Source organism: Lutra lutra, chromosome 1 (assembly GCF_902655055.1).
Source record: "Lutra lutra chromosome 1, mLutLut1.2, whole genome shotgun sequence".
In the NCBI taxonomy this organism is placed as follows: Eukaryota; Metazoa; Chordata; class Mammalia; order Carnivora; family Mustelidae; genus Lutra; species Lutra lutra.
Genome location: NC_062278.1, coordinates 10,683,546 through 10,710,202, shown reverse-complemented (window position 1 = coordinate 10,710,202; position 26,657 = coordinate 10,683,546). Strand labels below are relative to the sequence as shown.

At 45.0% G+C, this 26,657-nt stretch overlaps 1 protein-coding gene across 2 annotated transcripts in view; it reads right to left on the bottom strand.

The window, feature by feature from the left end:
• RCAN1 (regulator of calcineurin 1) overlaps window positions 1-26,657 on the bottom strand; it is a 107,720-nt gene that overhangs the window by 1,969 nt on the left and 79,094 nt on the right. Inside the window, exons 1-3 of one of the 2 annotated variants that reach the window (XM_047720406.1) lie at window positions 8,961-9,189; window positions 6,175-6,348; window positions 3,165-3,324 (exon numbers count right to left, since the gene is read on the bottom strand). In XM_047720406.1, coding sequence (XP_047576362.1) covers window positions 3,165-3,324; window positions 6,175-6,348; window positions 8,961-9,047 — 421 coding nt within the window. In that variant the 5' untranslated portion in view covers window positions 9,048-9,189. Of the gene's footprint in view, window positions 1-3,164; window positions 3,325-6,174; window positions 6,349-8,960; window positions 9,190-26,657 lie in introns of those variants that run through there. The other variant, XM_047720399.1, reaches the window with a different exon arrangement.

Sequence of the window (26,657 nt, the reverse complement as noted above, 5' to 3'; positions counted from 1 at the left end):
TTATATCTAGATATATAATATAAAATAATATAATATAAAATTTTGTACATAAATATAGTAAGTTTATATATATATAATCATCTTTATATATTATGCTGCTTTCAAACACTGAATCAAGGTGTGTGGAAGGAGTTTATTTTATTTTATTTTACTTATTTATTTAAATGGAGGGGAGGAGCAAAGGGAGAGGCGGAGAGAGAATCCCAATCAGGGGCCTGGAGATCAACCCAGGGCTCAATCTCTGAGATCCTGACCTGGGCCAAAGTCAAGAGTCAGAAGCCTAACTGATCGAGCCACCCAGGTGCCCCAAGGAGTGCATTTTTAATTTCACTTAACATGTTCACCAGGCCTCCTAAATTTTACAGTGTGTGCGAGGAGTGTGCATTTAGGAGAAGACAGTGCATGAATAAAACACATTAGGAAGGGACAACGTGAGCCTCCCTCTTAAGGCTCCCACGGAGGCAGCACACCCCAGGGACAGGAGACACAAGGAGGCCCCCTGTGCGAGGACATAATTATGACTGGTTTGAACCAGGTGCTCCCAAAACATGTCTGACCACAGCATCCCTTTTCACAGGACAACTTGCACCCCGGGGAGCCAGAAGTGTCCTGCATTTCCAGGTCAGCCTGAGTCTGACCAGGTTCAGTCCAGTTCAGGCCCCTCTGGTGCAGCAAGGGTGGGATGCAGGAATCTTCTAGAAGTAACTGAGAAAAAAAATCTATGGGGCTGCCCTGGTTGCCTCTTCAGGGCTGAGGGAGGTGGTAGCCAGACGTGGGCTTGGAGCCCTGCCACTCAGTCCCCAGAGCCCATGGTTGCATTCCTTTGCATCCCTGTGAACCTCTATCTCCCCCTCTGTAAAATGGGGTAATAACATCCCTGACCTCACTGAGCCGATTACCTAAGTGCAAGCCAAGTTCTTAGGTCCTGATGTCCAGGTCACAGGCCCAGTAAGTGTCACCTGGTTTTCCCAATGTTTACAAACAGAGCACGGATCACTACTGGTGGAAAGCTGGGTGCAGTAGAATGCTAGGATTTCAACGGGTGGGGGGAGGGTTTGCTTCAGCTCCCTTCACCCCCCCGCCGCCCCCAAGGGATACAGGGGTAGGTTTTCCCCCACCCAGATTCCAGACCTTCCTGCCTCACACTACTTTGCGGACTCCTCCGAACCCGGAAGACACTTTTCCTCATAAAATGTTGGGCGCCTGGGTGGCTCAGTGGGTTAAGGCCTCTGCCTTCGGCTCAGGTCATGATCTTAGGGTCCTGGAATCGAGTCCCGCATAGGGCTCTCTGCTCAGCAGGGAAACTGCTTCCCTCTCTCTCTCTGCCTACTTGTGATCTCTGTCTGTCAAATAAATAAATAAAATCTTAAAAAAAAAAAAAGTTGTTGTTTCTCTATCTGGAATGTCAGCACAATTGCATTGGAAAAAGTGAGCCCGAGTCTCAGCTCTTCCAGGGAAGGAATGAAGGTGGAGGTCACAAGACCTTGTTGGTCAGGATCCTTATCTACCCCCTAATTGGCCACCATCCAGCAAGCTTCAGGGTAGGACCATATTTGCAAAATCTTTGCAGTCTTGTTGGCTGCAAAGTACAACCGAACATGAAATGTAGTTCCAGCTCACTGTTTTTTGTTTTTTTTTAAAGATTTTATTTATTTGTCAGAGAGAGAGGGAGAGCGAGCGAGCACAGGCAGACAGAGAGGCAGGCAGAGGCAGAGGGAGAAGCAGGCTCCCCGCCGAGCAAGGAGCCCCATGTGGGACTCGATCCCAGGACGCTGGGATCATGACCTGAGCCGAAGGCAGCTGCTTAACCAACTGAGCCACCCAGGCGCCCCCCAGCTCACTGTTAAGTAAACGAAGGATGAATGGGTTTTATTCTGTCTAGTTTCTGAAAAGGCTTTTCCCATCAGCCTTCCATAAAGGTGTGGTAGGTTCGGGGGGGGGGAGGGGGGAGAATTGTGCATTTCTTGCCTCTGGAGCCATTTGTCACCTCCTCCAGATGGAGGCCCCATTTCTTCTCTAGCATTCCCTCAGACTCCCTTCCTCAGCTCTGCTGATGCACCTGAGCCGGGAGCTGTGGGAGGAGCGCCTGCTTCCTCAGAGTGGCCATCTTGACCTTCACACCACCATTACCAGTAGGTAACGTGATTTTGCTCTCTCCCTCAGAGGGAGTTTCCGCTGGACCAGTGTGTTCAGAAATGTAATCTTTTCAACACGAAACTGCTGATGGTCCAAGAAATAAAACCCACCATCCAAAGGAACGTCATCAGACTTCTGGTCAAGGAGAAATAAGGAGCCGATGGTCTCAGCATTTATTACGTTTGCTCTACGGACAGGGCAGGAGGGTGGGTTCAAACCACTTCATGCCCCTCACCTAAACCCTAGCAGGTAGGACGGGAACCACCAACATTCTATTGTTTCCAGAAATCATGAATTGGGCACTGCCCTTGGGCCAGGCACCTCTGCGGTGCTTTACACACCGATCTCATCTACTGCTCCTAACTTCATTGGGTAATACCCATTGCATGGAGAAGAAGGCTGAGGCCAGGGTATCTGTTATCTGCCTGACTACTCACATCTTTGTTGCCTCAGAGGACTGGAACCTCTTTTTTCTCTGCATTCGAATAGGTGTGAACCCCCCTGTGGGGCCAAGTGGGGGCCTGCAGGACGGGGGCTCTTTCTTCACTACACTCTATGGTTCTCCAGAACATTCAAAAGGGCAAGTGAGCATCAGATCAATGGACGAAACCACCTTGACTAAAAATAAAAGTTTCTGAGGTGTGGGATGGTCCTTTTTCCCTTTCCAAGTCTAGTCGGTCATCCTGGAGGGACAGGCCTGGGGCCCAGGTCTGAGGCTGCCCACACAGGCTGTGCTCAGTGGGTGACAGGAAAGACTGGCGTGATGCCAGCTGCGAGGGATCACGATCCTTGGTCCCCATGACTGTCTAAGGCCCGAGGCAGGCACGCATGTTCCCAACAACTTGAGTTATGGGCACAGATGAATGCAAATAGGAGCAGTTCCCAAACCCGCTCGCATCCATTGGACAGTTGAAAGGGGCCACAAGGCTCTGGCTGTTCCCTGACAGTAGGTGTGTGTCCTGGTCTTGGCCCTCAAGGACAACTTCTCCCCATCTCTTTCCCTCCCCCCACCCCAGAGCACCACTTACCTGGCCCCAGCTTGGAGATAGCATATAACAGATCGTAATTTATGACAGGAGTAGCATCTTCTACTTGTTTCCAACCAACCGGCGGCGAGGCAGGAGGAGAGATCAGGAACTGCTTGTCCGGATTTGGGGGGGCCAGGTGGGAACTTCCTATGTGCAAAGTCTGAGGAGAGAGAGAACACACAGGTGGGTGTTTCTGGAGGAGAGCAGCCCTGTGATGCTGCAGCACTCGGTGACAGCTAGTTGTGGACAGGGGACCAAAGACAATTCCACGCCTGGGCAGCAGAATGCCTGCCGTTCAAGGTCGGCTCATGATACGGTCTATATGGAGAACGTGATCGGGATATGCTGACCCCTCCCAGGGCTGAAACCCACAGGCGCAGGGACGGCAACTAATTACCACTGACCCAGACCGATGGAAAATTGGTACTGTTTTAGTAGAAATGGAGAAAATAAAGCACTGTCACTGAGGCCAGAGGAATCTCAGAATCCATGTCTTCTGGTTCCTCATATCACATACGTCTAACAGAAGCTCAAAAAGGCAAAACAAAAGCTCTACCGTCATAGAGTTTCTCAGGGGCCAAAGCAGGAACGGGAACCCAGGACTCCAGCCCACCCAGCGGCACCCCACAATTCCCTTCCTCTGGGCTTCCAAATCAGATGCACGAGGAAGGGAAAAAAGATCCACCATCCAGGGGTTTTTTAAAAAAATAATACTATGAACCAATAACCCACGACACTAGTTTGGGCACAGAAGTCCTATCAGTGGTTAGAGGGCCGTCCAGAAAGGTGTTACATCGAAGTCTAATCAGTCTGGGTTTTCTTTGTGTTTTAATTTTCACAACGAGCATGCATTTATTTTTGTAATCAGAAGAAAGCTGTGGAAGGACTAAGTCATGATCCATGATCCAGAACCTGGATCAAATGCCAAAAGGAGTGTGCTCACAACTAAGGATTCAAGGTCAAAACCCGTACCTCCCAAAGGTGGCCACCAGGGGGCAGGGCATCCCAGCTCTAATTTACCCTTGAGGGGATAGCAACCCCTCTTTCACCCCAGGTCAGGAAGCCTCTCTAGGAGGTCTGCTCCTCCTTTATGGGCCTGGGGAGCTCAGAGCCCCAGCAGGGGCCAGCTTTAACCAGAAAATAGCATCCACAAAGCTCCTTCCCTTTCCATTGCTTATCTGTTGGATCCCTGTTACATCATCATGTAGAACTTTGTGAGCTGCCTTGAAAATGGGTCCCCGGTCACTGAAGGTTAGGGGCAGGAGGAAGCTGGAAGGATGGTGAGCCAGGGAAAAAGCAAACCCATGCACAGCCCTTCGTGAGTGTCCTGGGGCCGGGACTCCTGCTACCAGGAGGATTTCTTAGTGTTTGCTACCTGTCTGGTTAAATCATTTTTTTTTCCTTCCAAGCCAGTCCTGCATTTGCAGGCTGCTGGCTCTCCATCGCGTGGAGCTCGGTGCTGCTAAGAAAATGCACAGAGTGGGGACCCACTCAGGTCTGCTCTCCGTCTGGAGCACATCATTAGCCCTAACCCTGAAGGAGGAGCCGTACTCCCAGTGTCCCTCAAACCAAGGTCAGGGGCCACTTCTGAGATCACGTGCTTTCAAATACATGCTGATGTTTTCTTAAGATAGGCAAGGCACTGAAAATTTAGAGTATGAACTTTGCCTTTCTCCAAATGAATTCGTAAGTTTTAAATCGGCACATATAGTATATATTGACTGGGAAGGGCATCCATCATATCTTGCTGAGTAAAAGAGAAGGTGATGATAGTAACTCCATTGTTTTGTGCAAGAAAATGAACTACTCTGTGTTTGTGTCTTTGTATATGTGAAGGAGAGAGTGTGTAAGGATTCACGCTAGATTTTCAAAGGTGGTTACACTGGGGGACGGCTCTGGAAAGAGAGTGGAGAAATGTTATCTATTTAACTTTAGGGACTTGGGTGTTATAACTTGGATGGTTTCAGTTAACTTGTACTGCTTTTGTCATTCAAATGACAAAATAAACATGCAAGAATGTTCATGGCATCATCATCTACGATAGTGAAAAACTGGAAAACAAGATAAACGTCTGAGAGTAAAGGCTGGTTAAACATGTTTGAAATAGGGGCGCCTGGGTGGCTCAGTGGGTTGAGCCTCTGCCTTCAGCTCAGGTCATGATGCCAGGGTCCTGGGATCGAGCCCCGCGTCGGGCTCTCTGCTCAAGCGGGGAGCCTGCTTCCCCTCCTCTCTCTCTGCCTGCCTCTCTGCCTACTTGTGATCTCTGTCTGTCAAATAAATAAATAAAATATTAAAAAAAAACATGTTTGAAATATCTATATGGCACAATATTATGTGCAGGTTATAATGGTCTTTCTTTTCAATTTAAATCCAATTAGCCAATCATTAGTTTATCATTAGTTTCAGAGGTAGAGTTCAGTAATTCATCAGTTGCATATAACACCCAGTGCTCATCCCATCACGTGCCCTCCTTAACGCCCATCCCCTAGACCCCATCTCCCCCACCCACCTCCCCTCCAGCAACCCTCAGTCTGTTTCCTAGAGTTCAGAGTTTCACAGGGTTTGTCTCCCTTTCTAATGACTTCCCATCTGTTTTCCCTCCCTTCCCCTAGGATCCTCTGCGTTATTTCTTATATTGCACAAAGGAGTGAAACCATGTAATTGTCTTTTTCCAATTCACTGATTTCGCTCAGCATAATACCCTCCAGTTCCATTCTCGTCGATGTAAATGGTTAAGTATTCATCCTTCCCGAAGAATGAGTAATATTCACTCTGATGGCTGAGTGATATTCCATATAATGATCTTTTTCAACACATTTTCATGGGGCAGTAAAATGATCATGAATAATGATGCATACAGGAAGGTATGAAATAGGATATACTTTGTAATTTCCATACTGCAGTGCAGATGTATAGACATTAAAAAACCAAGGTAGAGCACGCTCAGGGTGTGAGCTGCTTTTAAAAAGGGGGAGAGAGGGAAGCATGCGCATCAATGGATTTAACTCACCTGGGCAAAATATAATTTCATTTCCTTTCCGAGAAATTCGGTCTTATGCAGCTGGAGCCTGGCGTCTGCAGCCGATAAGGGGTTACTGAAGTTTATTCGGACTCGTTTGAAGCTCTTAAAATACTGGAAGGTGATATCCTTGTCATATGTCCTAAAGAGGGATTCAAATTTGGCCTGAAAAGTAACAACAAAGATAAAAGGCGTCAGAACACACCTGTGTAGGAGTCTTGACAACTCCGTTCCATTTCTTCTTGAGGGAGCGGACTGGAATCATGGTGAGAACACCCAGCCTCTTTCTTAGAGGAGACACGAGCCTCTCCCCTCTTAAGAAGATGTGTTCTCTCTGCCCTTCTAATTCTGAGACAGGCGATTTTAGGACAAAGTAAGAACGTAGGCTCTATTAAATTCGCTGAATCGCGGAACAAGTACCAACACTTGAACAACTCGTATAGTCACAGAAATAGTCTTTGTAAGTAGAACAGGAGGACACTGCAAGGAGGGCCAGCTTGGCGATTTGTCACCCCCCTCTTGGCCTGAAGGTCCCTAATGTCCAGCAACCTTCCTCAGTCCCGTGAACCCCAATCCCACTGTTCGGTTTTGGGTGTTGGGTATTTCTTAGGGCTTAAGAGCACTGGAGCTCATTTGAAAAAAAAAAAAAAGAATTGTTTTTATTGCACAGGAAAACAATGCTGTTAATAAGAAACCTTGCATTTCTTAGTGTAAGGAAGAGGTTTAAGAAGAAATCCCCTATTGTTTTCCCATTTGGTCTGTTACCTTTTAACTCTCGAAAAGAATACTGGTTTAAAATTAATGCCTGCCAAATGGTCCCATGTCTGCCCGCCGACTTTAACATGCGTACAGTTCTAGCTCTAGTGTTATAAAGGCCAGTGAAAATTATGAAACAGCAGGAGCTCTGAGAATGGAAGTGCCCAAGTTCAAGGGTGTATTACGCTTCCATTCAGGTGGGAGCTCATCAACCTTCTGGGAAAAGACCCCTGCTGGGCTAGGGGGTGTCAGCCGGAGCCTGTGGGGGAGATGGGAGGCCACAGCAGGTTCTCAGGCTTCAACCAAAGGGAGTTTACCAGACGGTCGAAACAAACTTCCAGAAAGATTGTATGGGCTTTGAGTGGTCATGCGACTGAGCACTGGGGATGGGTTGTGGGAACTCTGTGAAAGGCAGAAGGGGCTGGCTGAGGGTCCAGTAGGGGGCAGTGTGCTTTCTATAAAAGGGATCCCTGCAGAGGAGGAGGTGGGTGGGGCCCACTGAGGACCTTGGGAACCTACACGAAGAGGATGGTGTAAGAGGGGGGAGAACTTTCGAGACTACTGGGTGCAAGAGAGAGGTGAGGGAACGGGTGTCCAGGGGCAGGCTGCTGGGGGGTTGTTGGGGGGATGGGAACAGCTCCTACACTTCCCCTCTTGGAATTCCAGGACTTTTCTTTAGTTTAGGAACAGTTCAGAGGGGTTTGCAGGGGCAAAAAATGAGAACAACGCATAGCAGATGCTTTGTGGGGATTTCATCTGGCTGCATGGGACTTTTTCTCTACCTCTCTGGAGCAGGAGGACCGGCAAGTTGCTGGCATGGCGCGTGGGCATAAATTTGGAATTTTGCATGACCTCATCAATAGGCATTGTGACCAATGACTTAGTGCTTAGTTCTGAGGTTCTGAATCAGAATTGAGGGGGAGAGGACTTTGAGGACTATTTTTAGAATACGAGGCAGAGCTTAGGACCAGAACACAAGACAAGGCACAATATCTGTTAAATCCACATTTCTGTGATACCATTCTCCTACAAAATAATTTGTTCTAATAACTGATACCTGGTTTTACAGTTGTTGGATGGCATCTCTCTTTAATTCATTAAATATGGATTTTGACTCACATAAGGCTAATACAAAATACAGAGATTTTGTAGTACTTTTCATAGGTAGAATGTGCTCTGATCTAATTCAAAAAGCCCAGTCCTGGCTCACACGCATCACATGTAATTGTGGAGTTAAATTTGATTAAATAACAACAACAACGACAACAATATAAAACCTTCACAGGCTCCGATATGGCATTGGGCATAAAGCGTATCACACAAACACCATCCCCAAACAGAACACACAGAATTCATTTATATACAGTACTGTTCAAGATCAATTAGACAGCTGGGGAACTACTGATGGAAATCTGACATCCTAACCAAATGAAGAAGAAAAGCATAGGAATTAAAATTACTAATTATACTAATTACCATCAATGAGAGCTGCTTCCCGGGAGGTACCCTTACCCCCACTTAAGTTATTTCTCCAGTTTTATTACTTGCTATGGCCTCATTTTCCCTAACTAAAGAAATCCGAAAACTTGGGGACAGGACCTAGTAATTACTACAAACATATACACATCTTTACGATATTTATTTCCCAAGATAAAATTAAATTGTTCTGATCTCTAGATGTCAAAGCGAAATGATCCATTCACTGTCAGAAAAAGCTTCCCTCTAAAAATTTACTTACGACCTACACAGAATGAAAAACACCCTGTTAACACCAGTTCCATTACCAGTTAGTCAAGGGACCTAGATGTTTGTAAATGTTGAGAGCTTTAGAAAATTCTTTGCGGGTATTTCCTCAGGCAACAGCTTTTGATTGATAAAGCTCCAAGTATTTTGGATTTATTCCCAAACCCGCAAACCCACAAGACAGCCATGTAACACCCCTGCAAATATCTCATTCACTAGTCCCAATTAACACAATGCTTTGAAAACTCTCAAAAATCATATCATATTAGAAGCCTTACCCTGGTTCCACTTTCGCTGAAGATATCACTGTTTGCCACACAGGCAATCAGGGAGCTAAAACTGTAGTTAAAGTTTCTAAAGTGCATCTTGCTTTCTTACAGTGAGAGGACTAGCAGCTCAGACAGGCAAGCCCCAAGTGAGGTTCCTTTGCAAGAGGCTGTAGGTCCTGTCTCAGGCCAGCCTTATAAAACACCGAAGTCCAGCCCCCTGGGGGAAAAAAAAGCACAGCTTCCCGGGCATCCTGTTTGGACAGCAAATTCCTGAGTCAAGTCCCGCATGCTTTCAGGCAGACGGAGACAGAGTGTAAGTTTCTACTGGAAAGAGGTGACGTCAACACCTTAGTCATTTTCCCTATGCTAATTAACTTTGCTTGGGGAGGATGGAAAAAACAGCCAAGGTTTGCCTCGCAGCTGTTTTATCAACCCCTCTTGCAGCATACTTTCCACTGGTAGTAATTCCATTCAGCCACTCAGACACCATGCTCCTCGGCTGAATGGGACGACCCTTCTCAAGATGGAAAATGTTACCGAAGAAAAATGAGGAAGGTCTCAGCAGTAAACAGTAATTAGCCTCTAGGGGAGTTTCGAGTCTTTGGGAAACCTGGAAACCCAAGCCTGGACTGGTCGTTTGATCCCTGTAATTCCCTGAAAACCTCAAAGTTTCGTGTGGGGGTATTAAGAGAAAACATTTTGAAATCTTTCTTGGTCAATGAACTCTGTTTCTAAAGAAAAAAGTGGGATTCATTTTGTAACATGGCTTTTTTTCCCCCCCCTAATTGAACTTTACTGGATGAATGTCCCAATTCCCGCTTGTATTCCACTGTGGGAACGTGGGAAGAGATCCTCAAGCAATCCCGGGATTTTTCATTGGAAAACTTTATTATTTGTAACTTGGGAGCTAGGAATATGCAACCCTTTGATCATTTCCTAACAGCTATTGGACTCAGAAAAAGATACAAAAACATTTTGGAGAATCTAGGCTCTGAAGTTGAGAAAAGAAACACTGAGGCGGTTGCCTTGCTTTGAAACATGTTGACAAAGTTTTGTTGTTGTTGTTATTTTAATAGGAAAGGAGGGGGAAAGGGGAAGAACCTATGCTACACTGAAAAGTCCATCCGGCTGGCCGCTTTTCCAGGTACGACGTCTGGTGTGGAGAAGCTACTAGGATGGCAGGATGCTAGTTCTTTCCAAAGGCTGCAGCTCTTAAGTTCTATGCACTTTACCAGTGTCGATCCCTATGGCAGCCTGGGTCCCAGGTCCTTCTCAATCTCTCCAATTTCATTATCCCCTAAAAGCACTCCAGGAACTTATAAAAAAGTATTCTCTAGTCTAGAGGCACACGGAGACACCTCCTCCAGAAGCTTCCAAAAGTGAAACAGAACCCTGCCATTCACACGTAAAAATTAACTTCAAAGAATCGTTCAAGCCAGCCAATAATAAAATGAATATATGCCGTGGAGGAAAAAACAAACCAGAGCATTTATCCCTCCCCAGAAAGGAAAAGCAAAGCCTTCTAGGATGAACGAGTGTTGCTTCATTTGAATGCACGCTGCCCTCCTGCCAATTGTAGGGTTATGTAAGAAACCAGGTATGGTGTTTGCTTTGCCAAATTACCCATCACCCCCAACCCAAAAAGATCTAAATGCATGTATTCTAAAAAAGTTTGGAACACTGAACAGTACGGGTTTAACATGAAGGGGAAACGGTCACGTGAGCCGGTGCTTGGTGATGGGGAGCGTGTGTTTGGGTCCATGACACATACAAGCTCTGGTGGCCGCAGGGTGGAGAGGGGAGGTGTTGGTGGAAGAAAGAAGGGGAGGAGGAGGGCAGAGAGACAGAACTGTCCCCCCTTCTCCAGAGAGGCTGGGGACACCTCTGAGGTGACCCACTCCTGCCAACTCCAACCCCTTTTCTTTTCCTCCTGGAGTCCACCTTAGCAAATAGAGTTAAAAGGCAATTGGAGGAGGAAGAAGAGGCTAATTTCACAGTCTTCTTCTTCTTTTTTTATTTTTTATGATTTATTATTTTTTAATTAATTTTTTTTAAACATACAATATATTTTTATCCCCAGGGGTACAGGTCTGTGAATCGCCAGGTTTACACATTTCACAGCACTCACCATAGCACATACCCTCCCCAATGTCCATAACCCCACCCCCCCTTCTTTTTTTATTTTTTTAAAGATTTTATTTAAGTATTTGACAGAGCACAAGCAGGGGGAGCTGCAGAGGGAGAGGGAGACGCAGGCTCCCCACTAAGCAGGGAGCCTGACGTGGGACTCTATCCTAGGACCCTGGGATCATGACCTGAACAAAAGGCCAATGCTTAAACGACTGAGCCACCCAGGCGTCACTTTTTTTTTTTTTTAAATCATGACATGAAGTTCCAGATCAGTTGTTGGACAGATCTGAAACATTTTTGTTCATCTGAGACAAGAATACTGCTGCTCACCCAAATTTGTAGTTTTTGTTTCATTATATAGATGAAAACAACAACGAAGAAATAGTGAGGTATCCGAAGATTGTTCATCTGTCTTTGCTCGTAGAAATAGAGGACAAATGATCACTCTCTCACCGGGTGGCCCATACCGCCTAATAAAAATGTATAATTCTGTACCTGCCTTTGAACTGATTTCAAGCTCATTTGAATCCAATTTTGAACCTGAGTTCTCCCATTTTTACATGGAAAAGAGGAGCTCAAAACGGTGGCCAGCTATAAGGAGGCTGAAAAGAATGCTCTCTGGCAAAACTCACTGGGTCACAGAGTGACCGGGACCTTGGACCAGGAGGGGTCCCCAGGGGCCCCCCGCCCAGGCTTCCTCGGCTCCTGCATGAGTGGTGCTCCAGCCTTGGCTGGCCAAGGGGACAGACACCCGCCCCGTCCCCAGAGGTAACATTGCGGCAAACTCATCTCAGTTTCCCTTCCTCTGCTAATCTGACAGCTCTCCTTAATAGACATAACACGCATGTCTATTATATGTGAACTCGGATTTCTGAACATCCTGCGCAAAAGAATTACGTTGTACATAGTGATTTTCCCCATGAAGGATAAAAATTGTTCCAAAACAAGTATTCAGAGAGTCAACTTTCCTACATGTATATGCCTTGTCATTTGGGGGACAAGGACATTCTTGATTCTTGTTTGCTAGTCGGGCTAACTGATTCGAAGACAGCAATGCCTAATGTCTTATTAGAGTTCTTGAAAAGCACACTAAAACTTGCACTTAAAATAGTAACACTGACACCAGAAGTTAAAGAAGAAATGAAATGCTTTAGTCAACTAAAAGCTTTAGATGTTTTGCATTTCTTCCATTTGTATCATAAAAATCCTAAATGAATCTCTGTAACTTGCATTTGCTTCCTCTGGCTCCATGCAGTTTAGAGCATATTTTCACCAAGAAGTTTTCTATTTTCAGTGAGGAAAAATCCAGGTTTATGTTGAATTCTACCATTCCCATTACAGCATTCCTCAGGCAAAGTTAGGATGACCTCAGCCCGTCCCTATAAACCCCAAGGAGTTTTACAACTATGCCAAGAATGTGCCACCACCAGGGAAACTTGCTACAAGATGTCCAGAAAGGGAAACTGAGTTTGGGCTTTGATGAGCAAACTAAAGGAGGGCGAAGAATGAAGCAATGTGCAAAAGACTGAGGGAAGGGGGAGGGGTGGGCGGGAATGACTCACCTGATTTGCATAAAAGGTGTCATTTTTTAAAAAAGATTTTTATTTTTTTATTCATTTGACAGAGATCACCAGTAGGCAGAGAGGCAGGCGGGGGGGGGGGGGGGGGGTTGTTAGGGAAGCAGGCTCCCTACTGAGAGGAGAGCTGGATGTGGGGCTCGATCCCAGGACCCTGGGATCATGACCTGAGCTGAAGGCAGAGGCTTTAACCCACTGAGCCACTCAGGTGCCCCCAAAGATGTCATTTTAAAGAACATTTATCTTGAATGCTAATGGAACTTGTGGTTTAGTCGAGTTTTTAGCTCCTGAGATAATGGAATTGTTTTATTGTTACTTTATATTTGTAGCCCTTCTTTCTATAATATGGAGCTTTGTTCTTCCAACCTATGTTACTGGGCAATAGAAAAACACAGGGGCTCATTCTGACTCCTTCTTACCATTTCCCAGTCTAAAAGAGGTTATTAGCTCAGGGGAGCGTCCTTGTCCTCAGCATGTAAACTGGGTTAGTATTAAATTCAGAGTTGCGGTGGGATCAAACAATGTGAAGTCGGCAGAATGCCTAGTGCAGTGCCTGAAAATACAGCTGTGGTTGTGTGTTTGCCGCATTTCTATTTCCTATTTCACCTCTAATGGTGCTGAGGTTCAGAGGGACCACGGGTATGGGGAACTGAGCCGTTCACTCCAGAATGAGGCACCACCCACGGGACACCATCAGAAGCCTGTGATTCTTATGGCCACGGTGGCCATCTTGACAACCCTCTGCCTGTGGGAAGAACATATTCAACTTAATATATTTTCACCTCTTTCAATGCTTTTTTATGTCCTTTTTAAATGCTTACTTTTAGCGTATGTTTTAGAAAGTGCCCAACGTAGAGATGAAGTTGTGTAGAATTTACAGATGTACTGGCAGATGTACTCAAAAATCTGTTACCAATGAGATTCATGACCAAAACCCAAAACCCATGGAGACCATTTGTCAAGGTAGAAAGTGTGATTGAATTCCCAATTTTCTTTGAGTTCTGTCCTAACGATCAAGTTAAGAAAGAGAGCAGGAAAAATGTTCTTATTTTTGATCTCCAAAGGAATTTCCATTCTTGTTCTCTTTTAGGAGTAATCAGGAAACTGGGCTCTGAGAGGCCAGATTTGGGTGCTTTTAGCATTGCTTTATTACTGGTAAAAATCTGCTGGGTCCCAGGGGCCTCTGTTTCTGAGAAAATGTAAAACAAAGCAGGTAAGCTCTCTGCTGATGGGCTTCAAGGTTCTAACGGGAACCCCCTGGAACAAACAGGCAAGTGGTGATTCTCCCAGGAAGGGGCTAATGGCTAAAATAAGAATTCCAAATCTGAAGTAAGAAAACCATCTTAAATGAAGATCACCTTTATGTTTAATAATCATTAATCTTCTGGATCTGTAGGACAACAACGAAGAAATGCCACTGATCATAAACTTCAGCCTGGCACATTTCAGATGATCTGAAAAGCAGAAGAGCCTGAAGGATCTGGTCCTTTGCATGGATTCATACAAGACAGCGTACACACAATTTGTATTTCTGGGATAATACAGAACTTTCAAGGACTTAAATAAATAATATGGTGGCTTTTTGATGTTAGTGCCCAAAAGGGTCAATACAATGGTGAAGCTGCTAGGGACCCCTGGGTGGTGCGGTCAGGTAAGTGGATGCCTTTGGCTCAGGTTCTGATCTCAGGGTCCTGGTATCTGGCTCCCTGCTGAGCGGGGAGCCTGCTTCTCCCTCTGCCCCTCCCCCCACTTGTGTGTGCGCATGCTCTTTCTCCTAAATAAAATCTTAAAAAAAAAAAAAAGCAGTGCTGAAGCTGCTAACCATGTATGTTAGCAGAAGGGCACCCATGCTCTGTTAAATATGGTGGAGATTGAAAAAAAAATTGCAATCATCAAAAAAAGAAAAAAAAGAAAGAAGAAATAAAATGAATCAGTTGATTAGGGAAAACTAGGGAGGAAGAGCATGTTTAAATTTCTCCCTTAAAAAAAAAAAAAGATCAGAGTTCATGCACGATTTCATCTTGGTTGTTAAAAAATTCCAGGGGCGCTCAAAATCCCATTAACATCTGTTTCCTTATTACCTCACTCTTTCCTAAGTACATACAGGTTAGCCACTCCTCTATAACTTCTTGGAAACACGCTGCTTCCAGGGCTTAAGATGGAGAAACAGCCATAGGCAAATCAGAACTATTCTTCATGAATGACCTGCGGACAGGCAGACGGGGGATTAAGGGGGCTAATGTTTATTTAGAGATGACTGGGGCCAAAGCCACCCTGACTCATCATCCCTTGTTTTCTCTCTTTAGTCTGTTCCTTTCTAGACCCACCTTGGTTTAATGACTGAGTTTAACTTCGGCCTCGGTGCCTTCCTCTGCAGGGGCGCAATCCTGCCTTGACAAATACCCTGGCGGGGAATGTCCCGGGAGCTGCTCAGCCACAGTCAGACCCTGGGCTCCTCACTCGCCACGACCTGGTTCTCTCTCATCCCAGCCGGCAACCTGCATTCGCTCATTCCCACCGAGTAAATCCCTTTCCCTCCAAAGCTGGAGTTCTCCTTTCTCGCGGGAACGGGAACACGGATGGGAGAGCCCTGATCCTTTTGGTGCCCTAGTCCAGGCTCATCTGGGAAGAGCTGAGGCAGCTGAGCCCCAGCCAGGATGTGTGCTGCCGGAAGGCAGAGGCCAGGTGTCTTTCCAGTAGGTTCTCCTGGGGAATCTGGCCCAGGGCTGGGGCCCTGCGGCAGCCCATGGATCTGGGGGGCAAGAGCTGGGGTGGGAGGTGGGGGGGGTGTCTGGGGGTCTGGCTGTGTAAGGGGGGGGACCAGGGAGCAAAATTGCCATCTCTGAGTCTATAAAACCAAATAGAAAACACAGTTTTCGAGAACCTTCCTATGCAGTTTGTATGAACACCCCCTTTAAAAACTCGGGAGTCAGCTTGGAAATGGTTTTCTACCAAATGCAGGAGCAGAGAAAAGCGTGTCCCTGTGTCTTTTCCTGCTCTTTGTGTCCCCACCTGCCCCAAGCCCTGGTTCCCTGTCTGTAGCTGAGAGATGGCCAGTGGGGCCAGAGCATATGCTGTCCTTTTATACTTATGCTGCCTTCTTCGCTGAGTATTTGCAAGTCTGATAATAAGTTGATGAGGAAGTATATTCTGTCTTCATGAGGATGACACATGACTTCAAATATACTTAAAAAAAAAAAAACTATCCACACAAAACAAACAACCTTGGATATTAACACTTGTCTTCAGAAAAGAGAACAACCGAGCCCACTTTGTTCACTGGGGAGATCTGGGGGTTCCTGTCAATGAGAACTTGGCCACACACCTCCGTGCCTTGGCGTCTGGGATGGAAGGGCTGTCCTCTTGGGTCTGGAACTGTCCGCTCAGTTTACTGGTTGTGAATTGGCAGCTCCCCAACGGTTAAGAAAGTTTGCTGTCGGTATTGAAAAAATGGGAGGTTTCACACAGAAATAGAAAATCTGGCTTCTTTGGGGGTGGGGGTAAAGAAGGGACGAGTGACCCTTTGGGGACCAGAAGCCCACAGGGCTATGGCTGACCTGGGAGGCTAAACGCTGTGCTCGCCAGATAAAATTGTCCCCATCGCTCCTGACGCCTAAGGCATTTGAGCTCTTGGCCTCAGGCTTAACTTAGTAATCAGCAAAAATAGATGAGTCCCTTGCTTCGAGCCAGACCTGGAGGGGCAGGGGCATGAGGCTGCTCACCCACCCAGCCCAGGGGCTCACAATGTTCTCTGTCCCATAATTCACTCCAAATAATACACTCAGCATATCTGTCACTCCTCACATGGCAATTCCTTATTTTTTTCTGGCCCCTTCACTGGCACAACATATTTTTCTAAGTGACTCCCTGGATATTTGCCGAATGTTCTCTTCCACCCCTGAAATTATATGGTAACAAACAAACGGTGGAGACCTTAAGATAGGGATGACACAGATTCTGCTCAAACGTTTACAAACCACAGTTGGTTTCTTGTTTTTTTTTTTTTTAAAGATTTTTTTTATTTATTCATTTGACAGAGAGAGAGAGAGAGAAAGAGAGAGATCATAAGTAGGCAGAGAGGCAGGCAGAGAGAGAAGGAAGCAGGCTCACCGCTGAGCAGAGAGCCCGATGTGGAGCTCGATCCCAGGACCCTGAGATCATGACCCGAGCCGAAGGCAGAGGCCCAACCCACTGAGCCACCCAGGTGCCCCCCACAGTTGGTTTCTTTAGAATCTGCTCATAGATAACAAATAGCATGGAGGACAAGGGGAGATGGAGAGGAGAAGGGAGTTGAGGGAAATTGGAAGGGGAGGTGAACCATGAGAGACTATGGACTCTGAAAAACGATCTGAGAATTTTGAAGGGGTGGGGGGTGGGAGGTTGGGGGCACCAGGTGGTGGGTATTGTAGAGGGCACGGATTGCATGGAGCACTGGGTGTGGTGCAAAAATAATGAATACTGTTATGCTGAAAAAAATAAAAAAATTAATAAAAAAAAAAAAAAGAAACTGCTCATAGGACATGATTGGATCATATCAGGGAGGCAGACAGCACGGCTGAGAATCATAACCTTAACGCGCTTACAGACTTCTGCAGAATGAACTTGTGACTGATGGAGGCCCAAAGGTTTGGTCACGAGTGGCCTTAGCAGATGGGGTTAGAGATGATTGTGAAGTAGGCAGAGATGCAGGTATTTTCAGAGTAAGGCTTTTAAGACAGTTCTTTAAAAGGCCATTTAAGGGGCGCCTGGGTTACTCAGTGGGCTAAGCCTCTACATTTGGCTCAAGTCAGGACCTTATGGTCCTGGGATAGAGCCCTGCCTCTGGCTCCTCACACAGCTTTGAGTGGGCTTCTCTCTCTCCCTCTGCCCCTCCCCCTGCTTGTGCTCTCAAATAAATGAAAAAATCTTAAAAAAAAAAAAAAAGACCATTTAAGCTGCCTTTGTAAAAATCCAGGATACAGTTTGATCAATCTTCTTTTTTTTTTTTTTAATTTTTTTATTTTTTTCAGCATAACAGTATTCATTATTTTTGCACCACACCCAGTGCTCCATGCAATCCGTGCCCTCTACAATACCCACCACCTGGTGCCCCCAACCTCCCACCCCCCACCCCTTCAAAATTCTCAGATCGTTTTTCAGAGTCCATAGTCTCTCATGGTTCACCTCCCCTTCCAATTTCCCTCAACTCCCTTCTCCTCTCCATCTCCCCTTGTCCTCCATGCTATTTGTTATGCTCCACAAATAAGTGAAACCATATGATAATTGACTCTTTCTGCTTGACTTATTTCACTCAGCATAATCTCTTCCAGTCCCGTCCATGTTGCTACAAAACTTGGGGATTCATCCTTTCTTTCTTTTTTTTTTTTACAGCTTTATAAACATATATTTTTATCCCCAGGGGTACAGGTCTGCGAATCGCCAGGTTTACACACTTCACAACACTCACCATAGCACATACCCTCCCCGATATCCATAACCCCACCCCCTCTCCCAACCCCCTCCCCCCATCAACCCTCAGTTTGTTTTGTGAGATTAAGAGTCACTTATGGTTTGTCTCCCTCCCAATCCCATCTTGTTTCATTTACTCTTCTCCTACCCCCTCGACCCCCCATGTTGCATCTCCTCTCCCTCATATCAGGGAGATCATATGATAGTTGTCTTTCTCCGATTGACTTATTTCGCTAAGCATGATACCCTCTAGTTCCATCCACGTCGTCGCAAATGGCAAGATTTCATTTCTTTTGATGGCTGCATAGTATTCCATTGTGTATATATACCACATCTTCTTTATCCATTCATCTGTTGATGGACATCTAGGTTCTTTCCATAGTTTGGCTATTGTAGACATTGCTGCTATAAACATTCGGGTGCACGTGCCCCTTCGGATCACTATGTTTGTATCTTTAGGGTAAATAACCAGCAGTGCAATTGCAGGGTCATAGGGTAGTTCTATCTTCAACATTTTGAGGAACCTCCATGCTGTTTTCCAGAGTGGTTGCACCAGCTTGCATTCCCACCAACAGTGTAGGAGGGTTCCCCTTTCTCCGCATCCTCGCCAGCATCTGTCATTTCCTGACTTGTTAATTTTAGCCATTCTGACTGGTGTGAGGTGATATCTCATGGTGGTTTTGATTTGTATTTCCCTGATGCCGAGTGATATGGAGCACTTTTTCATGTGTCTGTTGGCCATCTGGATGTCTTCTTTGCAGAAATGTCTGTTCATGTCCTCTGCCCATTTCTTGATTGGATTATTTGTTCTTTGGGTGTTGAGTTTGCTAAGTTCTTTATAGATTTTGGACACTAGCCCTTTATCTGATATGTCATTTGCAAATATCTTCTCCCATTCTGTCAGTTGTCTTTTGGTTTTGTTCACTGTTTCCTTTGCTGTGCAAAAGCTTTTGATCTTGATAAAATCCCAAAAGTTCATTTTTGCCCTTGCTTCCGTTGCCTTTGGTGATGTTCCTAGGAAGATGTTGCTGCGGCTGACGTCGAAGAGGTTGCTGCCTGTGTTCTCCTCGAGGATTTTGATGGATTCCTTTCTCACATTGAGATCCTTCATCCATTTTGAGTCTATTTTCGTGTGTGGTGTAAGGAAATGATCCAATTTCATTTTTCTGCATGTGGCTGTCCAATTTTCCCAACACCATTTATTGAAGAGGATGTCTTTGTTCCATTGGACATTCTTTCCTGCTTTGTCGAAGATGAGTTGACCATAGAGTTGAGGGTCCATTTCTGGGCTCTCTATTCTGTTCCATTGATCTATGTGTCTGTTTTTGTGCCAGTACCATGCTGTCTTGATGATGACAGCTTTGTAATAGAGCTTGAAGTCCGGAATTGTGATGCCACCAACTTTGGCTTTCTTTTTCAATATTCCTTTGGCTATTCGAGGTCTTTTCTGGTTCCATATAAATTGTAGGATTATTTGTTCCATTTCTTTGAAAAAAATGGATGGTACTTTGATAGGAATTGCATTAAATGTGTAGATTGCTTTAGGTAGCATAGACATTTTCACAATATTTATTCTTCCAATCCAGGAGCATGGAGCATTTTTCCATTTCTTTGTGTCTTCCTCAATTTCTTTCATGAGTACTTTATAGTTTTCTGAGTATAGATTCTTAGTCTCTTTGGTTAGGTTTATTCCTAGGTATCTTATAGTTTTGGGTGCAATTGTAAATGGGATGGACTCCTTAATTTCTCTTTCTTCTGTCTTGTTGTTGGTGTAGAGAAATGCAACTGATTTCTGTGCATTGATTTTATATCCTGACACTTTACTGAATTCCTGTACAAGTTCTAGCAGTTTTGGAGTGGAGTCTTTTGGGTTTTCCACATAGAGTATCATATCATCTGCGAAGAGTGATAGTTTGACTTCTTCTTTGCCGATTTGGATGCCTTTAATTTCCTTTTGTTGTCTGATTGCTGAGGCTAGGACTTCCAGTACTATGTTGAATAGCAGTGGTGATAACGGACATCCCTGCCGTGTTCCTGACCTTAGCGGAAAAGCTTTCAGTTTTTCTCCATTGAGAATGATATTTGCGGTGGGTTTTTCATAGATGGCTTTGATAATATTGAGGTATGTGCCGTCTATCCCTACACTTTGAAGAGTTTTGATCAGGAAGGGATGCTGTACTTTGTCAAATGCTTTTTCAGCATCTATGGAGAGTATCATATGGTTCTTGTTCTTTCTTTTATTAATGTGTTGTATCACATTGATTGATTTGCGGATGTTGAACCAGCCTTGCAGCCCTGGAATAAATCCCACTTGGTCGTGGTGAATAATCCTTTTAACGTACTGTTGAATTCTATTGGCTAGTATTTTGGCGAGAATTTTTGCATCTGTGTTCATCAAGGATATTGGTCTGTAGTTCTCTTTTTTGTTGGGATCCTTGTCTGGTTTTGGGATCAAGGTGATGCTGGCCTCATAAAATGAGTTTGGAAGTTTTCCTTCTATTGCTATTTTTTGGAACAGTTTCAGGAGAATAGGAATTAGTTCTTCTTTAAATGTTTGGTAGAATTCCCCCGGGAAGCCGTCTGGCCCTGGGCTTTTGTTTGTTTGGAGATTTTTGATGACTGTTTCAATCTCCTTACTGGTTATGGGTCTGTTCAGGCTTTCTATTTCTTCCTGGTTCAGTTGTGGTAGTTTATATGTCTCTAGGAATGCATCCATTTCTTCCAGATTGTCAAATTTGTTGGCGTAGAGTTGCTCATAGTATGTTCTTATAATTGTCTGTATTTCTTTGGTGTTCGTTGTGATCTCTCCTCTTTCATTCCTGATTTTATTTATTTGGGTCCTCTCTCTTTTCTTTTTGATAAGTCTGGCCAGGGGTTTATCAATCTTATTAATTCTTTCAAAGAACCAGCTCCTAGTTTCGTTGATTTGTTCTATTGTTTTTTTGGTTTCTATTTCATTGATTTCTGCTCTGATCTTTATGATTTCTCTTCTCCTGCTGGGTTTAGGGTTTCTTGCTTGTTCTTTCTCCAGCTCCTTTAGGTGTAGGGTTAGGTTGTGTACCTGAGACCTTTCTTGTTTCTTGAGAAAGGCTTGTACCACTATATATTTTCCTCTCAGGACTGCCTTTGTTGTGTCCCACAGATTCTGAACTGTTGTGTTTTCATTATCGTTTGTTTCCATAAATTTTTTCAATTCTTCTTTGATTTCCTGGTTGACCCATTCATTCTTTAGAAGGATGCTGTTTAGTCTCCATGTATTTGGGTTCTTTCCAAATTTCCTCTTGTTATTGAGTTCTAGCTTTAGAGCATTGTGGTCTGAAAATATGCAGGGAATGATCCCAATCTTTTGATACCGGTTGAGACTTGATTTAGGACCAAGAATGTGATCTATTCTGGAGAATGTTCCATGTGCACTAGAGAAGAATGTGTATTCTGTTGCTTTGGGATGAAATGTTCTGAATAGATCTGTGATGTCCATCTGGTCCAGTGTGTCATTTAAAGCCTTGATTTCCTTGTTGATCTTTTGCTTGGATGATCTGTCCATTTCAGTGAGGGGAGTGTTAAAATCCCCTACTATTATTGTATTCTCGTTGATGTGTTTCTTTGACTTTGTTATTAATTGGTTTATATAGTTGGCTGCTCCCACGTTAGGGGCATAGATATTTAAAATTGTTAGATCTTCTTGTTGGACAGTTCCTTTGAGTATGATATAGTGTCCTTCCTCATCTCTTATTATAGTCTTTGGCTTAAAATCTAATTGATCTGATCTAAGGATTGCCACTCCTGCTTTCTTCTGATGTCCATTAGCATGGTAAATTCTTTTCCACCCCCTCACTTTAAACCTGGAGGTGTCTTCGGGTTTAAGATGAGTTTCTTGTAGGCAACATATAGATGGGTTTTGTTTTTTGATCCATTCTGATACCCTGTGTCTTTTGATGGGGGCATTTAGCCCATTAACATTCAGGGTAAGTATTGAGAGATATGAATTTAGTGCCATTGTACTGCCTGTAAGGTGACTGTTATTGTATATTGTCTCTGTTTCTTTCTGATCTACTACTTTTAGGGTCTCTGTTTGCTTAGAGGACCCCTTTCAATATTTCCTGTAGAGCTGGTTTGGTATTTGCAAATTCTCTCAGTTTTTGTTTGTCCTGGAAGCTTTTAATCTCTCCGTCTATTTTCAATGATAGCCTAGCTGGATATAGTATTCTTGGTTGCATGTTTTTCTCATTTAGTACTCTGAATATATCATGCCAGCTCTTTCTGGCCTGCCAGGTCTCTGTGGATAAGTCTGCTGCCAATCTAATATTTTTACCCTTGTACGTTACAGACTTCTTTTCCCGGGCTGCTTTCAGGATCTTTTCTTTGTCACTAAGACTTGTAAATTTTACTATTAGGTGACGGGGTGTGGACCTATTCTTATTGATTTTGAGGGGGGTTCTCTGAACCTCCTGGATTTTGATGCTTGTTCCCTTTGCCATATTGGGGAAATTCTCTCCAATAATTCTCTCCAATATCCCTTCTGCTCCCCTCTCTGTTTCCTCTTCTTCTGGAATCCCAATTATTCTAATGTTGTTTCGTCTTATGGTGTCACTTATCTCTCGAATTCTCCCCTCGTGGTCCAGTAGCTGTTTGTCCCTCTTTTGCTCAGCTTCTTTATTCTCTGTCGTTTGGTCTTCTATATCGCTAATTCTTTCTTCTGCCTCATTTATCCTAGCAGTGAGAGCCTCCATTTTTGATTGCACCTCATTAATAGCTTTTTTGATTTCAACTTGGTTAGATTTTAGTTCTTTTATTTCTCCAGAAAGGGCTTTTATATCTCCCGAGAGGGTTGCTTTAATATTTTCCATGCCTTTTTCAAGCCCGGCTAGAACCTTGAGAATCATCATTCTGAACTCTATATCTGACATATTACCAATGTCTGTATTGATTAGGTCCCTAGCCTTTGGTATTGCCTCTTGTTCTTTTTTTTGTTGTGAATTTTTCCGCCTTGTCATTTTGTCCAGATAAGAGATTATGAAGGAGCAAGTAAAATACTAAAAGGGTGGCAACAACCCCAGGAAAATATGCTTTAGCCAAATCAGAAGAGATCCTGAATTGTGAGGGGGGAGAAAGGGGATAAAAAGGGGTTCAGAAAGAAAGAAAAAAAAACTATTAAAAAAAAGAAAGCCGATAAAGAAAAAATATAAAAAGAGGAAAAAAAATATATATATTAGATAAACTATTTAAAAAACGTTAAAAAAGAAAACGGTAAAAGTTAAAAAAAATTTAGCAGAAGAAGAGAAAAAGAAAAAAAAATTGAAAAAGAAAAAAAAATTAAATTAACTGCAAGGCTAAAAAATCATGGGGAGAAAGCCATGAGTTCTGTGCTTTGCTTTCTTCTCCTCTGGAATTCCGCCGTTCTTCTTGGTAGGTGAACTTGGTCCTGGCTGGGTTTCCCGTTGATCTTCTGGGGGAGGGGCCTGTTGTAGTGATTCTCAAGCGTCTTTGCCCCAGGCGGAGTTGCACCGCCCTTACCCGGGGCTGCGCTGAGTCATCCGCTCGGGTTCGCTTTCGGGAACTTTTGTTCCCTGAGCGCTTTCCGTAGAGTCCGGAGGACGGGAATAAAGATGGCGGCCTCCCGGTCTCCGGCCCGGAGGAGCCAAGAGCCCGGGGCCCCACTCCTCAGTGCGCCCTCAGAGAACAGCGCCCAATGACTCCCGTCACCCTGGCCTCCAGCCGCGCTCCGAGCTGACCGAGCCTGCGACCGGTTCAAGGCAACCCTGAGCTGAGAGTCACTCCTCGGCTCTGTCTCTGCAGCCGGCTTCCCCGTTCTAATACCGGTAAGCTCTGCGACACTGAGACACCCCCGATCCTTCTGCGACCCTGCGGGACCTGAGGCCGCGCTTACCCCGCCTGGGCTTCACCCCAGTTAAGCCTCTGGAGCGATGTCCCTCAGCGGAACAGACTTTTAAAAGTCCTGATTTTGCTCCGTTGCTCTGCCGCTCGCCGGGAGCTGGCCCCTCCCCCCGCGGTCTATCTTCCCGTCGCTTTGGATTCACTTCTCCGCCAGTCCTACCTTGCAGAAAGTGGTTGATTTTCTGTTTCTGGAATTGCTGTTCTTCTTCTCTTCAATCTCCCGTTGGATTTGTAGGTGTTTGCAATCTTTAGATAAGCTATTTAGCTGATCTCCCGCTACCCGAAATAGTCTCAGCCTGCTACTTCTCCGCCATCTTGACTCCTCCGCCATCTTGACTCCTCCGCCTTGATCAATCTTCTTATGTTGAAATAACTCTTAGGAAGATTGTGCCTGACTTCATCCTTTAAAGAAACCCTCCCCAAGAGTCTAAGCTGGCCTGGCTATTCCATCCTGAAGGAGATCATGGGGGTATCACTAACCTCTGCAGAGGTGAATTACATGGCATATATAGTAATCAACCACTGGGGTCTGCTGAGCCCCTCTTCCCCCTGTAACCCTGGGGGGGGGGTGACGGGGAGAGGGGAATAAATTCAGTAGGCACAGGACCCTGAGACAGATGTTCTTGTGCAGGAGGTTTATTTGGGGGGTGCTCCCAGGCTCAATACCCAAGGAAAGGAGGGTGGGGGGATGGTAAGGGGAGAAAAGGAGACTGGGCAGAGGAAGACTAAAATACAGTGTTCCAATGGAAGCTTTGCTAGTCCTTGGGGAGTTCTGGAGATGGCCCAACCCTCACTGGGACAGAAGGGCTGGGTGCTGATAGCCCCACATTGGTAGCTCCCAGGTAGCTCTGGGACCGTAGCTACCTGGAGAAAGGGCGGGGAACTGAGGGAGGTGGCTCTAGCTGAAGTAATCCCCAAAGGGGGCAATCTCCAAGGGCAGCTGGGGGCACATCTTTTACTACCGAAGGATCCTGGAGTGTGTTACTGTGACCACCAACCAACTAACCAACCAGCCAGCCAAACCAACCAACCAACCAACCAACCCACCAGCCAACCAACCAACCAACCAACCAGCCAGCCAGCCAACCAACCAACCAACCAACCAGCCAGCCAGCCACCCAACCAACCAACCAACCAACCAGCCAACCATCCATCACTCCCGAGATCAAGGAACCAATAAGTTCCGAGATCAAAGATTTGGACACCAAGAAAATCCTCTGAAATAGCTGACAGATAGGACCAACTTTAAACTGGACATCATGAGAATACTCGGGATTCCACTCCAGATCATTAGCTTATCGTTTCGTGTTAAGGAACTTAAAAAACAAATGGTTAAAACGAACAATAAACTCAACAGTCTTAAACTCTCAGCCTTAACCATGTCAACTGAAAACCCAACAGTTTTACTCCTAGGAATTTATGCTAAGGAAATCCGGAGAACTGTGGGCAAAGACTTAGAAGCAAACATATTCCTGCAAGGCTACAAGATATTCCTACAAACAAAAGCCTACAGGGCTGCTTATGCAAATCACGTACCAAAAGCAACCTCGACATCCAATCAGCGAGCAGCTATTCACCCGCGGAATCCACTCACTGACCAGAGCCTCTCACAGTATGCAGGTGATAACTATCTCAGGACACAGTCAAGATGTTCACAACTTGCTGTTAAGAGGAAAAAGCTGGTTACAAAGCCATGTGTATTGCTGTGATCCATTTTGGTGGAAAGAAAAAAAATACGTTAGTATGAGATTGCAGTGTTTTCCTTTTTTGCCTTTTTGGACTTACTAGTACTTCCGCGGTGAACATTTATGACGTTTGTGATAACCAAAAGGCTCCTCTCTTTCTCCTCCCCCCATGATCTCCTGTATATCAATGGTCACAGAAACCGTGGTTAACAGATAAGCTATTCAAGGTTAAGGAGAGGAAATCCACCTCCTCTTTTTTTACATAATGGTGTGGTATGTGGCTTAACTTTCTTTGCATTGCGAGTGTTTGATACACACAATTCCCAAAACTGATGTTTTTAACCCATGACTATTTTGGGGGAAAGAACCCCATCTCTTACTTAGATACTTTTAAAAACAGGGATCTCACCAGAAAATATTTCGTTTTTCTTTGATAACCCCTCTCGCCAACCATTTTTATTTGGTGAAGGACCAAATATCAGCGGTGTTGACTGGGCCATTCTCGCTAGAGTCAAGGCCACTGGCCCTGCCCAGAGACTGTCACGAGGCTTCCCTGCTCCATAGTGCTGAGCTCCGCAGGAGTGTGAGCAAGTCTCACATGGTGCACCCTTCAGGCTCCAGGGTGTGGCTGGCAGAACCCAACAGATTCTGGAAAATCTCCTATCCAGGCCTTGAAGATGACCCCCAGCACGTTGCCATCTCTGAGCAGAACTCCCAAATCCTTTTTTGTCACTAACGTGTCCTCATCCCTCCTCCTTCCTCACCTGTGCTTTCCCTACTCTCTTGCCATCCCAGAGTCACACTCCAGATCTTTTCCTTTCTCCTTCAGATGGCCCTGCCCTCTGCCTTTCCCTTCTAACAAGACTGGAATGTTACCTAATGAACTTGTTTTCCTATCATAGCGTTAATGGTGACAGCTGTTCAAGTATAAGTCCTCCCAGAGAAGATGTATTTAATCAGCAAATTATGAA